Source organism: Antechinus flavipes, chromosome 1 (assembly GCF_016432865.1).
Source record: "Antechinus flavipes isolate AdamAnt ecotype Samford, QLD, Australia chromosome 1, AdamAnt_v2, whole genome shotgun sequence".
NCBI classification, from domain to species: Eukaryota; Metazoa; Chordata; class Mammalia; order Dasyuromorphia; family Dasyuridae; genus Antechinus; species Antechinus flavipes.
In genome coordinates, this window is record NC_067398.1 from 98,648,464 (window position 1) to 98,667,060 (window position 18,597).

General features: G+C 35.6%; 1 protein-coding gene across 1 annotated transcript in view; it reads left to right on the forward strand.

The window, feature by feature from the left end:
* The first annotated feature begins 317 nt into the window (after nt 1-317).
* FREM1 (FRAS1 related extracellular matrix 1) overlaps nt 318-18,597 on the forward strand; it is a 122,534-nt gene continuing 104,254 nt past the window's right edge. The window contains exons 1-6 of the mRNA XM_051987320.1: nt 318-811; nt 5,569-5,663; nt 6,975-7,276; nt 10,819-11,015; nt 13,364-13,687; nt 16,850-16,958. Coding sequence (XP_051843280.1) covers nt 581-811; nt 5,569-5,663; nt 6,975-7,276; nt 10,819-11,015; nt 13,364-13,687; nt 16,850-16,958 — 1,258 coding nt within the window. The 5' untranslated portion in view covers nt 318-580. The remainder of the gene's footprint in view (nt 812-5,568; nt 5,664-6,974; nt 7,277-10,818; nt 11,016-13,363; nt 13,688-16,849; nt 16,959-18,597) is intronic.

Below are 18,597 nucleotides of genomic sequence, written 5' to 3' on the forward strand. Positions count from 1 at the left end.
TCAGTAACTTTCTCCAGATTAAGAGAGAATAAGTTATATCCATTTATCTTGAGGTCAAGATCTATGGGACCACCCAATCACCATCACTATTGCTTTTAAGAAATTCAGGAAACCAGTATCCCACAAGCTGGATAATGAGTTGGCCCCATCACCTTTCAGATGTGTTGAGAGGTCAGGTTAGTTTATTTGTTTTTAATTTACCTGAAATGAGAGAAGGTTTGAAAGATTCCTTTGTCACTTGGATCTCTAGAATAGTAATGCTGTTCTTTTTGCTCTCTCTCCTTTTCCCCTACCCCTTCTCCTATTTGCAGGATTAGAAGCACTCAGAAAGCCTATTAATCTTTCTGGCGTTGTCAGGATTGATCAGCGAGTTTTATTAAAAAAGCTCCAGGATTTCTTGAAAGGCCTCATTCTCCAGATTTTAAGAAGGGGGAACTTACAGCAATCTCCGTACATGTTGTCTGGATCCTTCTCCTAGCCTAGCCCTTTGGAATATGTGTTGATGGTCCCGAAAGAGAAAAGGAAACCTTTTCTTACTTAAACCTTTTTCCTGAAAGGAAGCTGGTGATCCCCTGATAACATGAACTTTCTTGGATTTGGTGGGGTGTTTCTTTGCCTGCTGCTTGTTCTGCAAAGTACCAATTCATCTTTCATCAGTGTCAACCAGGGGATGAAGGTGGCAAAGGGTCATTCTGCTTTTCTGTCAAGGGAGGACCTAAAGTTTTCCATACCAAAGGAAAAAGATGCCTGCAAAGTGGAAGTTGTGATGAATGAGCCAATAACCCAAAGGGTTGGGAAACTTACTCCACAGGTAAGTGTTACCAGGTATTTTCTGTTCCATAGCACTACATGTAGGTGTATGTGTACATGTAGTTTTATTTGTTTAGTGAGTACTGATTTTCCTGACTTGAATTAATTCACTAGTAGAAGCACATTAAAATTAGCAAATAAATATTCCAGATAAAATCTGGAATTGAGCCTTGAATATCACCAGAAACAAAGTCAAGCCTGTTGATGCTAGGCCTTATATAGAAGAAGAAGGGAAAAGGTAAGAGAGAAAAAAGAACATGTTTGTAACTATAGATATGTTCTAAAATTGTATGCAAATTTCTTTGTGAAAATCTCATCTAAATCACATTAGGTAGCTAGGAAGCATAGTAGATGGAGTGCTGGAGTCAAAAATACCTTAAGTTCAAATGTGACCTCAGACATTTAATAGACTTTGGGCAAGTCACCCCTTTTGGACTCAATTTCCTAATTTCTAAAGTGGGCCTAATGATAGCATTATCTCCCAAGGTGGTTGTGATGATCAAATGAGATAATAATTATAAAGCACCTAGCACAATGCCTGGCATATGTAAATATTAGCTGCCCTCATCATCCTCTTCATCATCATCATCAAAGTTTTCCAAGGGCAACTAGTGGAACAAAAGAGTATTGAACCTGAAGTCAGGAAACCCTGAGTTCAACTCCAACCTTATATACTGATTAGGAGCATGACCCTGGGCAAGACATTTAACTTCTGTCTGAATCAGTTTCCTCATCTGTAAATAGAGAATAATGAGAACATTTTTCAATATGGCACCAGGGAATGAGCATTGGAACTGGAGTAAAAAATCCCTGGCTCTGTCATTCACTTACATGTGTAACCTTAGGAAAACCAAAGTGGCACTAACAAAACCACTAGCTTCTTTTGCCTCATGTAGATTTCATTTTGCCCCCAAATTAAAGAAAAATATACGTAGGACTCAAAACTATATGTAGTTCTGCTAGAAGGGCTGGGTATCCCAAATCATGTTGCTGAACTGAGAACATCCTTATCCCCTCCACTGGCTGAAGCAGGCTGGTTTTGCTCAAAGTTTTGTTAAAATGACACAGGAGGAGGATAATGAGGTGCCGCAGACAAAATTAAAAGTGGTTTAGTTTTTTTTTTTTCCTCTTTAACTCAGATGGTTAGCTTTGGACTTGTTTTTTAAATCATCACATTCTGTTTCTAGCCCAATTTAGAAAGAATCACAACATCACAGAGAGGACACCCTTGGGTGTATTCAGAACTTCTGTGGCAGCAATCAGATACTCAAAATTTCCCAAGAGCTTGTACTGCTCTCAGATTTGTGCTCCAATTTGCCAGCCAAAGAGCTTTAGATGAGACTGAAAATGCTGAAGGAAGATCAACCACAGCTGCTTCAGGCAACAGTTCCCAGTTCTTTTGGACTTTTAAAACCTGCCCACTCACCCCTCACCCTGTCATATTAATTTATATTTTGACAATCTAGTCCACAAGATTGAGAATTGAGAACTAAGGTCTGGAAGGGATGTTAGGGGATCATCTTGTCACCTATGTCCCCTACATAGATATAATAATATCTAGCATCTATATAGCATTTTAAATTTAGCAAAGCACTTCTAATTATCTAATAATAACAATAATCTATTTTATAATTATCTAATAATATCTATTAATAAGTTATCTATTAGGTTATCTAATAATAGGTTAGGTTATCTAATAATTATTATCTATTAATAACAATAATAATAGCTATGTACTAGGAACTGTACTTTAATAGTGATCTCATTTGATCCATACAACAACCCTTGGAAAAAAGGTGCTATTTTTACCCTGAGAAATTTAAGGCAGAAAGAAGTAAAGTCACTTGCTCAGTAACATGCAGCTAATAAATATCTGAGACAGGATTTAAATTTGTCTTAAATTTTAAGCCCAGTGCTCTATTCACTGGGTTATAGTGTTGTTTTCATTGTTGTTATGATTGGAAAATTGATTGGCCCCCTTTTGCACATTCTGAAGAAAATGAAAGTATGTTTTAAAACTTTCAGAATATATATTTTCTAGGAATAAATCTGATGAAATAATGGTTGTCAGACTCAGAAAATTCTTTTGGAACTGGATAAATTTATGAATTATTGGGAATTTCACCTTCATTTTAACCAATATCTTTTAAACTTTTAGAATTCTGCAGAATTGTTGATTTTAAAAATCTCCAAAGCTGTCATCAAGCTCTTCATATTGTGTTCTGATATTTCCTGGCAAACTCACTTACAGCAAGGATGATTCATTAATTTTTTTTTTAAATCAAAGGTCAAATGTTGTTGATAATTGTATTCATGTTCCTTTAGACTCATTCAGTTATCCTTAGGGATTCAGTTTTCATGACATTTTCCCTAGTAAGGAGGCTCAGACACAAAATCAGGTGATTCTTTTATAGAATTTAATAGTAAATTCAGACCAAAGCTTGTGTAAACCACTTTTCTGGAGAGACAATTGTATTAACAATACCCTGCTGGGTAATGAACAGTTTCATGTGGTTTGCACAGAAAATGTTTTGTTTAACATCTGCTCAATTAGCGTTTTTATTTCATTACTGAAGTTTGTCTTAGAACCAACAGGTTTAATTTCCTATCAGATATTTGAAAAGGGATTTAGATTGGCACACACAAAGTGCATTCTGTTCAATGATGTCCCTTGATATATTCAATTAGGTGAACTTCAGGACTCCATATCTTCCCATGTTTTAGAAATTAGCTTTCTCACAAAATTTCTTGCGTTTGTTAAGAAAGGAATTCATCTTTACATGTCCAAGCACATAGTAAGAGCTTACTATGTATGCTGAAATGTCTCATCAAACATTTTTTTTGGAAATGGCAAAGCACCTCCAACCCCATATCTTACAGGAAATGCAACATTGAGAAAGTGTCTCTGGTTTAAACTAGTTCACTGTCATTAAAGTGAGTAATGAGTTAGGAATGTGTGACAATTTAATTATAAATTGTAATTGAAAAGCAGTTGAAGTGGAAAAAAACAAAGCTAGACAGTAATTAGAAAAGGATTTAGCTCTCCTTTGTTTTAGTTAGTAAATTTATAGACAATTATGGTTGTCGCTTTTTATAAAAGGAAAACATATTAGGAAACATAAAACAGATGTTTCTTTTAACAAAGCAGATTGTCTCTTTTTTCCAATGACTATTTGTCAGTAAGATGGAGAAAGGCCTTTTGTTTATCTTTTTCCTTGTTGTCAATTAAAAAGAGAAACCAATGATGTCTCTGGGGGGAAAATCATTTCTATTAGTGATAAACTTATTTTGAGAGTGGATTGTATTAACTGACAATGTTTAAGATTGTGGAAAGGTAAGCTTTCAAACTCAAACCCAGATATCAAACACTGAGAAATGAGATGCCTAGAATAGCTTTTCTTTATAGACCTGAGCTAAAGATTAGAGAAGTCCTTTTAAAAAAGATTTGAGGTTTCCTAAAGTAAATAATTACCATTTTTTCATTTAATGTGGTCAACTGCAACAATGAAATTTGTATAATTTTAACAAATGCAATATTTTGTTGCTCTTTTTATTCTTTTCTGTGCTATCTGCTATGGGAAGGTTAATAAAAACAGTATTTAGAAGAATATATACAATGGAAATTCTAAAAACAAATGCATATTACCAGTGTCAGGGGCTTCATCTTGCAGTACAAAGGATGCTGTGATGATGATAATGATGATGTATGTGTTTGTGTGTATATCTATATATCATCTATATAATTATACACACGTGCATGTACACACACATGTATAATTATATACATGTACACACTCACATGTACATATATGCATATTGCATATATGTCAATATGCACATATAATTTATATGCCTTTCTGTATCTCAGTGATAAAATCATTGTAAAAAAGACAATATGCTTTGTTAAAAGCATATATATGTGTGTATATATACACTTACATATTAACACATACACATAGATGTAGATGGATATATATATATATATATATATATATATATACATAGGTAGAAAGAATGATAGATAAATAGGTGGAAACAGCTATGGGGCCCAGAAGAGCTGGGCCTGAAGTCAGGAAAAAAGAGGAACTAATGATGTCTCTAGGGGAAAAATTATTTAACCTTTAAATATGGTTAATAAGGGCTATCTTGGTTTTTTCAATCATGAAATGAGAGTAGTATTAGCACGTACTTCAAAAGTTCTTGTGAGAATTAAATGAGATAATAATTGTAATGTTCTTATCACAGTGCCTCATACATAGTAGACATTGAATAAACATTACTTTCCCTTTCCCTTTATGTGTATATATGCATGTATCAATTTTGGAGAATATATAAATAGGCATAATTTTTATGGGGTGTTTGTATATAATATATGTACTCTAATGTAGATAAAGTAAATGTTTTGTTGTATATATATGTATGTTAAATTTTTGTAAATTGAATTAGATTTCCAATTCACTAGTGGAGTATGAAAATAATTTTGTGATCCAATCCAATCCAACAAGCATTTGCTGATGCATATAATCACTCTTTAATGCATCCATTTGGTAAGTTTCAATTTTTATGTACCAGGTATACTTAGAGCATGGCACAGCTGTCTACACAGGTGCATGGAGGGTAAACCTCTTCATGCATGGTTGTTAGACTAAATAGCCATCAGCCCACACATTTCTCTATGCAATTAGTAGGCAGCTTGAAAGAGTAGAATATGGTGCCATGCTTCTTAAAGTACTTATTTTTTTATTCACCATGCATTAGGTATTTGACTGTCATTTCCTTCCTAATGAAGTAAAGTATACTCATAATGGTTGCCCAATCCTAGATGAAGATGCTGTTAAACTTAGACTCTACAGGTAAGCCACATTGTTTTGGTCTCAATTTTCATGCTGTACAACTATTATATGCTTTGATCAATGGGTAATTATTCTAAGGTAGTAGGACGGGGCAAGCACAATCCAATACAAGAGGTTGTTCAGCAGTGGATAGAGCCAAAGAGCTTCCTTCATGGGAAATGCTTTTGGGCTTCTAGGATCCCAACTTGAATCAGAGAAGAATATAGTCAAAGCTTTTACTGTTATACATTTGGATTATCAAGTTTGGATTTTATGTGGTTCACATGTTTAAACCTGCACTTCTTCCAGAATTCATTTTAAATCTTGCCTCAGACACTAACTAGTTGAATGATTCTGAGAATCACTCAACCTCAGTTTCTTCATCTGTAAAATAGGTTAATGAAAGCATGTATTACTTATGTGTGATTGCGAGGACCAAATAAGATATTTTAAAAGTACTTTTCATACTTCCAAGGCACAAAACAAATCTTATCTATTATTATTATAGATGAAGAAATTAAGGCTCAGAGATATTAAGTAACTTGCTCGAAGTGACTCCGGTAGAAAGTGAACAGAATTTGAATCTAAGTCTTTCTCTTCCAAATCTAACCCTCCTCCCTCCATCCCTTCTTTCCTTCCTTCCTTCCTTCCTTCCTTCCTTCCTTCCTGTGTATGGCATGTGTAGGAAAAAATTTAAAATAGGGTTAATGAAAGCATGTATTACTTATGTGTGATTGTGAGGACCAAATAAGATATTTTAAAAGTATTTTTCATACTTCCAAGGCACAAAACAAATCTTATCTATTATTATTATAGATGAAGAAATTAAGGCTCAGAGATATTAATTAACTTGCTCGAAGTGACTCCGGTAGAAAGTGAACAGAATTTGAATCTAAGTCTTTCTCTTCCAAATCTAACCCTCCTCCCTCCATCCCTTCTTTCCTTCCTTTCCTTCCTTCCTTCCTTCCTTCCTTCCTTCCTTCCTTCCTTCCTTCCTTCCTTCCTTGCTTTATTTATTTCCCCCTTTCTCTCTTCCCACCCTTTGGAAAAAATATAAAATCTTTTAAACAAAAAATGCATAGTCAAGAAAAATACATTCCCTGAATAATTATGTTGAAAAAGTCTCCTTTTCTATCATACTTGCCCCTGTGTCTCCTGCCTTCCAAGAAACAGATGTAGCATAAGAAGACTGGGGCTGAATAGCAGAAAGAGAAAAACAGACTATTTTGTGCCTTGGATGAGAGTTGGCCTTGAATCTAAGAAACAATCAAAAGTCTATTTGACAATCAGTATGCGGCAGCAAAAGTTCTAATTTTGCTCTTTCTTATCTAGATTTACAGAGACTGAAACCTTCACAGAAACCTTTATCCTTCGAGTTTATCTCCTGGAGCCAGATTGTAGCATCATCCAGATGAGCACCAGGACACTGGAAGTGCTTGAGTTCTATGGCCTGTCAAGAGCAATTGATAAGAATGTGCTCAGTTTTGATTATGAGAGGAGGATGAATCTGGAATGCACCATAAGGCTCTCTCCATTAGAAACTGGCCTACCAGCCCATGGCCAAGTTGTCATTGTGGAGCCCCAACAAAGTGAACCACGAGGAGACCATCCCCATAGCTTTTTCCCGGAGTCCCGTATGCCATTTAAAAATATTATTATTAAAATAACTTTATGTTTGTTGAAACATATAGATAAATATAGTAGATTTATAGTAGATAAATGGATGAATAATAAACCTTAAAGCATAGATAAGATAGGCATAAATAGGAATAAGATAGGGTATTCCAGAGAAGGACACAATGTGAGCATAGAGAAAGGTGGGAACTAACAGACTTCATTCAGGTAACAGTGAGTAGATATAATCCTTTGGTTGGAGCAAAAGATTCAGGTACAGAAGTACTACTTCAATTAAGTTTAGTGAACATTTAATTGCCTACTATATGCCTGGCATTATGCTATTCACTGAAGATACAATGAGAAAAATGGAATCCTGATGAGCATGTATTCTATTCTTAGGAGCTGGTAGGGTGGTACAAATCTAAAATCTCAGCTACCAGGGAAGCTCAAGTTGGCAAACCTCAATCTCAGGCTACAGTTAACTACTCTGATCAAGGGTCTGCATTAAGTCTGTTGTAAATACAGTGAGTCCTGAGAGCAGGGGTGGTCACCAGGTGGGGAAGAAGAAGTAATTCAGATCTGAAACAGAGCAGCTCAAAAGTCCTGTGCTGAACAGTAATGGTAGCAGACTGGGAGTAGACCCTGAATATGTCCAGCCTGGATGAGATAGAAAGGGGGAAGAGAGAGAGAGAGAGAGAGAGAGAGATAGACAGAGACAGAGAGAGAGAGAGAGAGAGAACATTTCAAGCAAACTGTGAAAGATCTTGTCAATTAATTAATTTTTTTCAATAGGTAATGGAGAAAAGTTGAAAGTTTTTAAAGCCAAGCTCTTTATTGTCTACTTAATCTATTGTTTTAAGCCCTAAAAACAACGTGATTTTATTGGTATGGGTGACTTCCTATATAGGCACAAATCTCAGTACATTCCAGTCTCAGTAGATGATTTGATGAATTGCTCTGAAGAAAAAACATCATCATCTAATAGCTACCATTCTCATAAATGAGTCTCCTTAATTGTGAAGGTCTTTTAATGACAGACACTTGAGCCTATTATTGGACCCTATAAGCAGTACATCTTGGCAAAGGAAATAAAAGAAACATTTATATAGCATCTATTAAATGCCAGCCACTTGTTAAATGCTTTTTACAGATATTATCTCATTGGCTCTTCACAACAACCCTGATATTTGGATGCTTTTATTATCACCATTCTAAAACTGAGGAAACAAGGCTAAGGCTAAGCAATTTACTAAGAGTCACAGAGCTACCAAGCATTTGAGGTCACATTTGAACTCAGGACTTAAGGTCAGATTTTATGCCAGGCTCTGAACTCTATCCACTACTCCATTTAGCTGACTCAAAGGTATACCTTTGGAAAGCTCAGGATCACCTCCATGCCCATGTTTGGTCATTGAAAGAAGCCTTTAAAGGAAATGACCATGGGTTAAAACAAAAAAAAATTCTCTCTCTCTCTCTCTCTCTCTCTCTCTCTCTCTCTCTCTCTCTCTCTCTCTCTCTCTCTCTCTTTTTCTCTCTCTCTCCCCTCCTTACATCATCTCTCACACTGTCTCTTTCTCTGTCTCTCCTTCTCTCCCTGTCCCTCTCTTCCCACTGGCCCAAAGCTACACTGAAATTAGTAGAAATCCTAATCAGTGAATTACTCTTTGTCAATAAAATCCTCTGTGATATTGGCCCAGTCACACACATGCGTTCATACTCAGTGCTGCTCCCTTTTATGTCTGAACCAACCCCACCTATCTCCTAGCATACATCTTTCCCCTGTGGAAATTTTGAAGGCTCAGAATTATATTGTTCCCATATCTCACTTGATGTATACCAGGTATTTGTTCCTAAACCAGATCTTGAGATCTAACATATGGCCATGGAGCACTGATGAAATATAACTTTCCTTTTACTTCTGTACCCATTCATCTCACAATCCCAAAACTTACTTTGTATCCAGATAAACAAACAAATTGCCAGGAATCCACACCCAATCCACAAACTAACAGACTACCAGAGATCTATTTGCAGTTAGTATCTCTTTTTGTGTATCTCTATCTCTCTGACTCTCTCTCTCTGTCCCTCTCTGTCTCTCTCACAAGCATAAGTATTCCCCACACTCTCTCAGCTTCTGCAGTCATGTTCTGTTTTATTCACACACTGTCTCTATTGCCACCAATAATATTTTCAAGTCCCAAACTCATTTTGGTCCACATTTCATACTTCTTTTTCCATGCTTCATCATTCTCAACACCCACAAACACCTGGGAGCTAACTTGGAACTACACTTACTGAGCTAATGATCAGAACCAGGAAAACATCCTGACATTTCCCTTCTAATTCCCTTATAGCCAATGGAGGGATTTGGTGATGGTAGATGGAATAAAAAGATGACAACTAATAGTTATGAAAGACCTTTTTTTTTTTTGTATCTCAAGCTGCTGTCCATTTTTTTGCTTTGTTTTGTTTTTCATAGTGATTTCTAGAAGTTCAGGCTGATTATTCAAAAAGCAAACAAACAATTCCTAACAGTGAATTCATTCATTCAACTAACATTCAATATAAAGGTTAGAGATAATAAAAAGAGTTTGATAGTGATGTATTTTTATATTTATTTAGGTTCAACATACATTTCTATAAATTTTTATATTGAAGCTTGGATTAGATTTTGTTTATATTCATAATGAGCCAGAATTAGGAAACCAGTCCAATTACACTTCTTAAATTTAAAAAATTACACTTTGTTTCCAAATCCTTCAGCCCTGCAGAACAGCTGCGGGGCAAAGCAGGGGTGGCTAGGACACAAGAGGAAAATGTGGATTTTTTAACTTTCCAGATGATGGCTGCAGGCTATGCCTGTGGTTTTGGGGTGGTCAGCCCAGTCCCATCACATCTGTCCACCTATCTATCCATACTATTTGATCTCATCTTTCTCCCTTTAGATTCTTGTAATAAGTAGGTAAGAGATTATTTCTTTAATTAAATTATCCCATTGTGATAATGGAAATAATTGCTTATCCCTGATGGGTAGTGAATAGTTCTATTGATGTCCTAAGAGAGAACATTTGACATTCTCTGCCTTGATGAATTGTGAGAGACTTTGACCAAAGGATAACTAATCAGATTGTTTTCACTAAACTTGTGAGGTCACTGACCTTCATATGCCACACATGAAGCTTCTGAGAAAAACTGCTTTGAAATGAGCCCCCAGTCCATTTGCCTGAGATGAATAAGGACGTGCTGGTTGAGTGGTAAAGAACACATAACTCATTTAGTTTTCTGATACTGCATTTCCTGAGGGGGTAAAGAGGCTCATGAGAGTTTTGTGGCCTGGTCAATTGATTGTACTTTTCAGCAAATTACACCCTTTGAGGATAACCACCAACTCTGTTGTGGATATGAAGTCTGATGAAAAGGAACATATGACCATTGTGGGTGGGTTTCTGGAAGGGGGGCTGGCATGGAATCCATGAGAGGGAGGCTTTGTCATATGTTGCCTTTTGTTTTCTCACATTTTTCATCAAGGAAAGTTTTAATGCATTATCTGTTCCTTTAGAATACAGGAAAGATCCAAGGTGTCCTAGTGGCAACTGTACCCCAGGATTGAAGAAGATTGATAGTCTCAAAGTCAGCTGTGAGGAGTTTCTGCTAATGGGACTGCGATATCAGCACCTGCATCCCCCTTCTCCAAATGTCGATTATATTTCCATCAGCCTGGACCTCACTGACATCAGGAGTAAATCCATATACAAGGTAGAACTTAGGGTTATGGGTGTATATTTCCTGGTGTATTTTTAGTGGTTAAATGAAGTTGGGATCTTTACCTCTGGAATCCCTGTGATATATGTAGTTGGAAAGCCCAAGGATTCAAGGAGGAAGTTTGCTTGAGGAAGAGACTATGATAGTATTAATGTTGGTGATTAGAAAAAAATACACATATACACATACACAAATACACACTCATATACAATCAGCACATAATCATCTTGTTCCATCTGCTTCTCTCTTCCCCTCCACCCCCACTACATACTATCACCTAGTGGGACTATGGCTGGCTACTTGGCAATAATAATTCTCTTACTCATTTCAGGCTACATTTTGTTCTTTCCCCCTTAAAGACTGCCCAAATGGTAATGTCCACCATATTTCATCTGCTGTGCAGAATAAAGGACCTATATAGTGTGACTTAGCCAAAACTCCATACCCTCCTTGGGATGAGCTTGTGTAATAAGTAACATTTACTCCTGTGATTATATGATTTCATCAATGTGGGTATACCTTCTAACAATACAGATTGGAACCAATCCATAATTGGTCAACTTGTGCAAATCTTGTTTGTCTTCCTATGAGTTCATCTTAGGATATCCAATTTTTTTCTGTCCTATGACACAGTTTTAGGCTTACTCTAAGATACTACTTTTATAATATCATAGATAACAGATGTTTTTGCAAAAGTCTTATCATGTCTGTATTTAATTTAAGCAAGTTGGGTTTTTTTTGGGGAAAATAACTAGTTTGGACTTCTTCAATCATTTGGCATTTTTTCCTGCTCAAGAGAGCGAATTTGATTCTGGTGGTAACCTTAATGGTAATGATGGTTATACTATCCCAATATTCTTGAACCAGAAGATGTTAGAGTAGGAAGGAATCTTAAAGACCATCTCATCTAATCCTTTTTACACACATGCACAAAAACACACAACACATTGAGGCAGTCAGAGTTAATCTGACTCACAGCTATTATATGTTTGAGGCTGATCTAGGTTCCTCTTGACTCTAGGATCAGTGCTCTACTGCACTACCTACCTGCCCTTTAATCTCATTCTAAAGAAGGGGAAACCAAGTAACTAAGATCATTATAGGTTACCTGCAGTAGAACAGTATCTAGAATTCAGGTCTCCCGAATAGTAGTTTTATTAATAATAATAACAATAATAAATAACATTAACATTTATATAGCAATTATCATGTGCCAAGGTACTATATCAACTGATTTAGCATCCTTATCTCACTTGATCTTCATAACACTGAGAGGTAGAAGTTATTATTAACCCCATTTCATAGATTAGGAAGTTAAACAGATTGAATGAGTTGTCCAAAGTCACACAGCTAGTGATTGTCTGAAATTGGATTTAAACTTGGGTTTTCAGGATTCCAGGCCTGGCATTCTATTTGCTATGCTGCCCACATAAAAATGCCTTACATTTTTTAAGGATTCTGTATCTCAGAGAAAATAAGAACTGCCTTTCTATAGCACCCGTTAGTTTTAAAGTAATTTATCTCATTTGAGACTTATAAGAATTATGTGAAGTCACCTGTGTGACAGCATGGTGGTGTCCCCAAGTCTTAGTGCAATAGACTTTTGGGACGCCCTGAATTACTATGGTTTTATTACCAGTAGAGTGTATATGTTATCCCTCACCTTGGCATAGGACCAGCCAGCTAAAAGTCAGACAGAACAAGTGACTTGCCCATAATTACCCAGCTAATAAATGTCAGAAGCAAATTTGTGAATTCAGATATTCCTAACTTTGAGTGCAGAACTCTATCTACTATATATTATGCTGCCTGGATGCTCTCTCTATTGTCTACTGTCCCAATTTAGGGAATCCACATGTAGCAATTTTGTGTATTAAATTGTATGTTAATGACTGGTGATTTTTTTTTTAATTTTTATTTTTTGGTAAAAGGGTGGTTTGATCTCCAGAAAATAAAGCAATTGAATATTTTCAATTCAATACAACTTTGTTAAATACCTATTCTGTTCAAGGCACTTGAGGCTATTAATGAGAAATAGAGTCTATGTGATTTTGTAGAAAGAGTGCTGGATTTCTAGTCAAAGAAGCCATATTTAAATTAGTGTTTGTGTGACTTTGGTCAAGTCAGTTTGTTTCTTTGGGATATGTAAAAAATAGAGGAATTGAGGTAAAGAAAGGACTTTTAGGGTTGGGACTGCTTTCTGACACCAAATCTAGGCTATTATGATCTTGGGACACCCAGTTCATGACAAGGGGGTTATAGTTAAGCTTGATGAGGGTGCAGTGTATGGAGTTTTGTTTGTTTATTGATTTTTCTAATGTGGTCTTTTTCCTCTCCCAAAGTCAGAGAATGTGTGGCTGCCTGTCTCTATCAAAGCAGCCTTTCCCAATCAGATCCCCAGGGCTACATTCATGCCTGCTTACATTCTGGAGGTGGATCAATTCATCCTGACCTCTGTCACCACTTCTACTGTGGACTGTGAAGATGATGAGACACCCAAATCTTTGCTGGTGTTCAACATCACCAAGCCTCCTCCCCAGGGGTACTTCACCCACCTGTTGGATCATACCAAAGAGATCTCCTCATTCACCTGGAAAGATCTAAGTGACATGCAGATTGCCTATCAGCCTCCCAACAGCAGCCACATTGAGAGGAGAAATTATGAGGTAACCTGGGTGGAAACAAGGCTCATAACTTATTGAATTTATTGGAGACCCTAAGTAATCATTCAGTTCATCCCCACTTTTCCCTGACCCTGTCAAACAGCTTTCATGTACATTTTCCCTAGTAGATGAGAATCCAGGACCATGCAGTAAAACTGCCCACGTGGCTCCTGGATTATTGTGGGGGGCACGGAAGAACATTGCTAAGAATGAAGGCAGGTCCGTTCTTCTGAAGACTTCTGTAGTTTATGGAAAGTAAATGGCTATTTAGATATATTTTTTCCCTTGGGTTCTCCAAATTGAAATTTATGAAGATGCTTTCAAGGAAGAAGATTCCTAAACCTGACTTGGAAACTCATAGTGAATAGTCTTCTCTGTCAGGAGATCTTTCTTTGTAATCTAAAGCCCCCTTGACTGCAATCTAAAGCTCATTTCCTCTAGTATTACTGCAGAATAGCTGGCTACAGTCTCCCATATAATAGCCTCTTACTTACCTCAAGACCTACCAGGAAGTTGGTGAAAACATGGTGAAAAGTTTAAATCAATGTTGTTAAGGTTTATTGTAGAAAATGAATGTCCCCAGGGTTAGCAAATTGCCTTCCATGTAATTTAAGCATTTCCTCCCCATACTCACCCTCAAGGACAGAAAGACTTTTAGGGCAATAAATGCTTGTTTTGACCCTCTGCTTCCATTTCCCTTTCTTAGTTGTGAGAGCCCCAGTTATTCTTCTGATGACCTTACCTCTCAAAACTTCCTGTGGTGGAGTAATTTTCTAATTATTGACAAAGCTTTACTGCCAGCTACAGAGCCAGTCATACTACTATTTAAAGGGTTACCGTGCAGGTATTTTGGCTTGAAACTGAGATGTGGGAAATGTTGTGACTCTTACAGCAAGAACTTTCAGTTTATTAAATTCATTTATTTAAACATCTCCTGTTAATAGAGGACTATAGTCAGTGATAGAAGGAGATTGAGTTTAGATAAGATTCAATCTTGCCTTCTTGGAGTTTATAGACAGGTAAGAAAATTCTGTTATCACACACATGCTCTTCGACAATGTACAGATAATTATCTCTTTTAAATAAAGATAATCCAAACTGCAGGTGATTTTACTACTGTGTATAATTAGTAATTTGAGCAAGTCAATCTACCTTTTTAGGCCTCAGTTTCTCCTTCTTTGAAATGAAGGAGTTGGAGTTTAGGTGGAGTTAAGTTTCTTTTCAGTCCTAAGAATATTGTCATATGAGCTTATGTGGCCTGGAAATTACAATAGCCCGTGAGTTTGGGGCCTGGCTGGTTTGGGTAAGGCTTCTGAAAGGAGACTTGCAATGGTTCTGATCCCAAATGGAGTATCTATAATTATTTATTACTTGGACCAGTGGTTTATAAAATCAAGAGTTATTACATAATTTTAATCTTTTTCTATCCTAAGTTTATGTTTTTACAGAATCCCAGAATAGAAAGGGCCATCTTACAGATATTTAGTCTAACATAGGAGGAAAATGGAACAACAACAACAATTAAAAAACCAAAGCCAAAGTAAAATATCCTGAGTTCACATAGGTAATAAAAGGACAGAGTCTAGGTATGAAACTATGCATTACAATTTCCAAACCTATGAGCTTTCCAACATAGGACGTGTTCCATATTTATTACTTCTTTTATGAGTGATATTTTCTGTTTTGTATTTGAAGTGAGAATTGCTTATAGTATAGATCTCAAACCCTAACCTTTAAGTAGCTGTTGATTGTTCTGAAAAGGCCTTCATCTCCTTGGTTTGATCAGTATAACATTAAATTAAATTATACATTTTTGTGAAAAAAACATTGAAATGGTAACAATACAACTATACAAATGACATAAACTTCAACTAAACAGGAATTTGAGTTTAAGATTATGAGTGTAAAGTAGAGACTCTTAACATTTTCTATATTATGGTCCCCTTTGAAAATCTGATCTATGGACCCTTTTTGAGGATGGATATTTTAAAACTCATTAAAATTTTTAAAATTATTTTTATTTTTAACATTTAAAAATTTTGAGTTCTATATTCTCTCCTTTTCTCTCATCTATTGAAAAAGCAAATAATATAATATTAAATATGTGAAGTAAATATAAAACATTTTCATATTAGCCAAGTTGGAAAAAAAAGTAAGAAAAATACAGTTTAAAAAGTATGCTTCAGAGTTTGCACTCAGAATTCATAAATTCTCTCTCTGGAAGTAGATAACATTTTTCATCATTGGTCCTTTGGAATTATTTTGAATTTTTTGTTGTCTTGATGAGAGTAGCTAAGTCTTTGAAAGTTAATTATCTATATAATGTTGTTGTTACTGTGTATAATGTTCTCTTGGTTTTGCTTACTTCACTTTATATAACTACATGTAATTTTCCCAGGTTTTTTTTTTTTGAAAGCATCCTACCAGTCATTTCCTACAGCACAATAGTTTTCCATCACAATTATATATCACATCTTGTTCAGCCATTCCCCAATTGATGGGTATCACATCAGTTTCCAATTGTTTGTCAACACTAAAAGAGCTGCTATTTTTAATGCATTTAAAAATAAATAGGATTTAAAGGAAATAAAAGATGAGTTAAAATAAAGATGGATTCTTTCCAATACAAGCGCATGTGGATCTCCTGAAATCTATCCATGAACCAATTTGTATATCCCAGTTTAAGAATCCCTAGCTTTGAATATATACCCTCTCCATTTCCAAATCTTGGAATTTCTCACTCCCTTGAAGGCTAAATTTAAGTGCCACTTTATATGGAACCTATAAACTTTTCTGGTTACTCTAATTAGTGCACTTTCCTTACCATAATACTTTGTATTAATATTTCATTTTATTTTATATTAATTTATATTATATTAATATTTATTATTTTATTTTAGATTAATAGCTCTATGTAAATATTGTGTGTGTGTCCTCTTTCCCCAACTGAACATAAAAATCCTTGAGGATAGGGACTATTAATATCATCATCATTGCAATCCTGATGCCAGGCATAGTGTTTTGCATTTAGTAGGTGCTTGATAAGTTCTTGTTAAATTAAATTGAATGAAATTAAGCAGGAAACAACCTACACTTATTTCCATTTTCTGTTTTTTATATGGCATCTTGTCAATGAGTTCTGCAAATGGATTTCTCTGTTAACAGGTGGAATTTGAAGTATACGACTTCTTCTTTGAAAAAAGTTTACCAATCACAGTCCATATTTCTATCAGAACAGCAGACACGAATGCTCCTCGAGTGTCATGGAACATGGGTGAGGTTCAATATTATTCATTGTATAAATTGAACTCAAGGATATACAAAGGGGTTCTAGGGATCATGCTCTTTAAAGCTGGAAGGGACCATAAGAAATCATTTTATCCAAGCTGGACTTAGAGTCAGGAAGATTGAAGTTCAAATTCTTCCTCACATATTTACTTGCTGGGTGACCATGGGCAAGTCACTTAACCTCTCTGTCTCAATTTTCCCATATGTAAAACGAGGGGATTGAACCTGATGCTCTCCAAGATCCTTCCCACTCTAAATCTCCCAAAGGTGTGAACTCCAAAGAGTAAAGGTGTGAACAACACAAGCATTGTTTCTCAGTTCCACTTAGTACCTTGTTTCTTCTGGACCATAACATCTCTTTGTAGGATCAAATCAATCATACTGATCCATGCTAAATTAGATAATTATTGTCTCTATCAACTCTAATGACTTTACACTTTGTAAAGATTCCAACAACAACTTGGAGAATTTTTCAACATTGATCCTTGCAAAACCTTGTTCCAAATTTGTCTCTCTTTCCCCCATCCCCTCCCCTAGATAGCAAGTAACCCAATATATGCTAAACATGTTAAAAATATATAACATTATTCTTAATAAACAAAACTCAAGTTCATACTTGAAGAGATCAGAAATCTTCTGAGGCTTGGTTTCATCATAAATGAGGGCAAATAAAATAAAAGTATGAGGGTATAAATATAAACGAGGGTAAAAATTCTTGTCCAATCCCTTACTCATAAGTCTGCTTTGGGGTTGAGACAGAGTAAGGCATGGGCAATGTAGGAATTTTTGGATTGACTGCACATTTTTATGTTTTCATGTATATTTAATTTGGAGGAGAAATAGGGGAGAGAATAAATATATGGAAAAATGAATACAATTAAAAATAAAATATTTGTTGAATAAAGATGGCTTAATTAAAAAGTAACATTTTAGAAAGCTTAAAAGGTTCATATTAATTCTTTCCCCCATCATCCAAAAATTTATGCTATACATTCTTCTTTCCATTTTATCTTCTTGTTATTTATAATTTTTGTTCTTACATCATATTTATTTTCAAATATCTCTTTCTATAATCCCCTCCCCAGTGAAGTTTTCCTTGTTTTAGAGGGGTCTTCAAACTTTTTAAATAGGGGGCCAGTTCACTGTCCCTCAGACTGTTGGAGGGCCTGACTACAGTAAAAACAAAAACTTTATTTTGTGGGCCTTTAAATAAAGAAATTTCATAGCCTTGGGTGAGGGGGATAAACGTCCTCAGCTGCTGCATCTGGCCCACGGGCCGTAGTTTGAGGACCCCTGTACTAGGTTAAAAAAGAAAAAAAAAAGGAATTCAGCAGAACGAACCCACTTTGACTGATTTTTTTATATAATACTTCATGTTTATAATCTTTTTCAATGAAGGCAGGGAGTGAATTTTTTCAACTGTACTGTAAGGGATATCTTGGTCATTATTTTAATTTGATACAGTTTCAATATAAAAGTTTAAAAGTGATCAAAATGAAACTGTTTGATTTTAAGTTTAGACATTTAAACTAGGCGGTAAAAGAAAGAAATAAGGTATTTGTTTCTTAAGAAACCAGTATCTCATCTCTCTATTATTTCCTCCACAAAACTGCCACCCTCCCCCA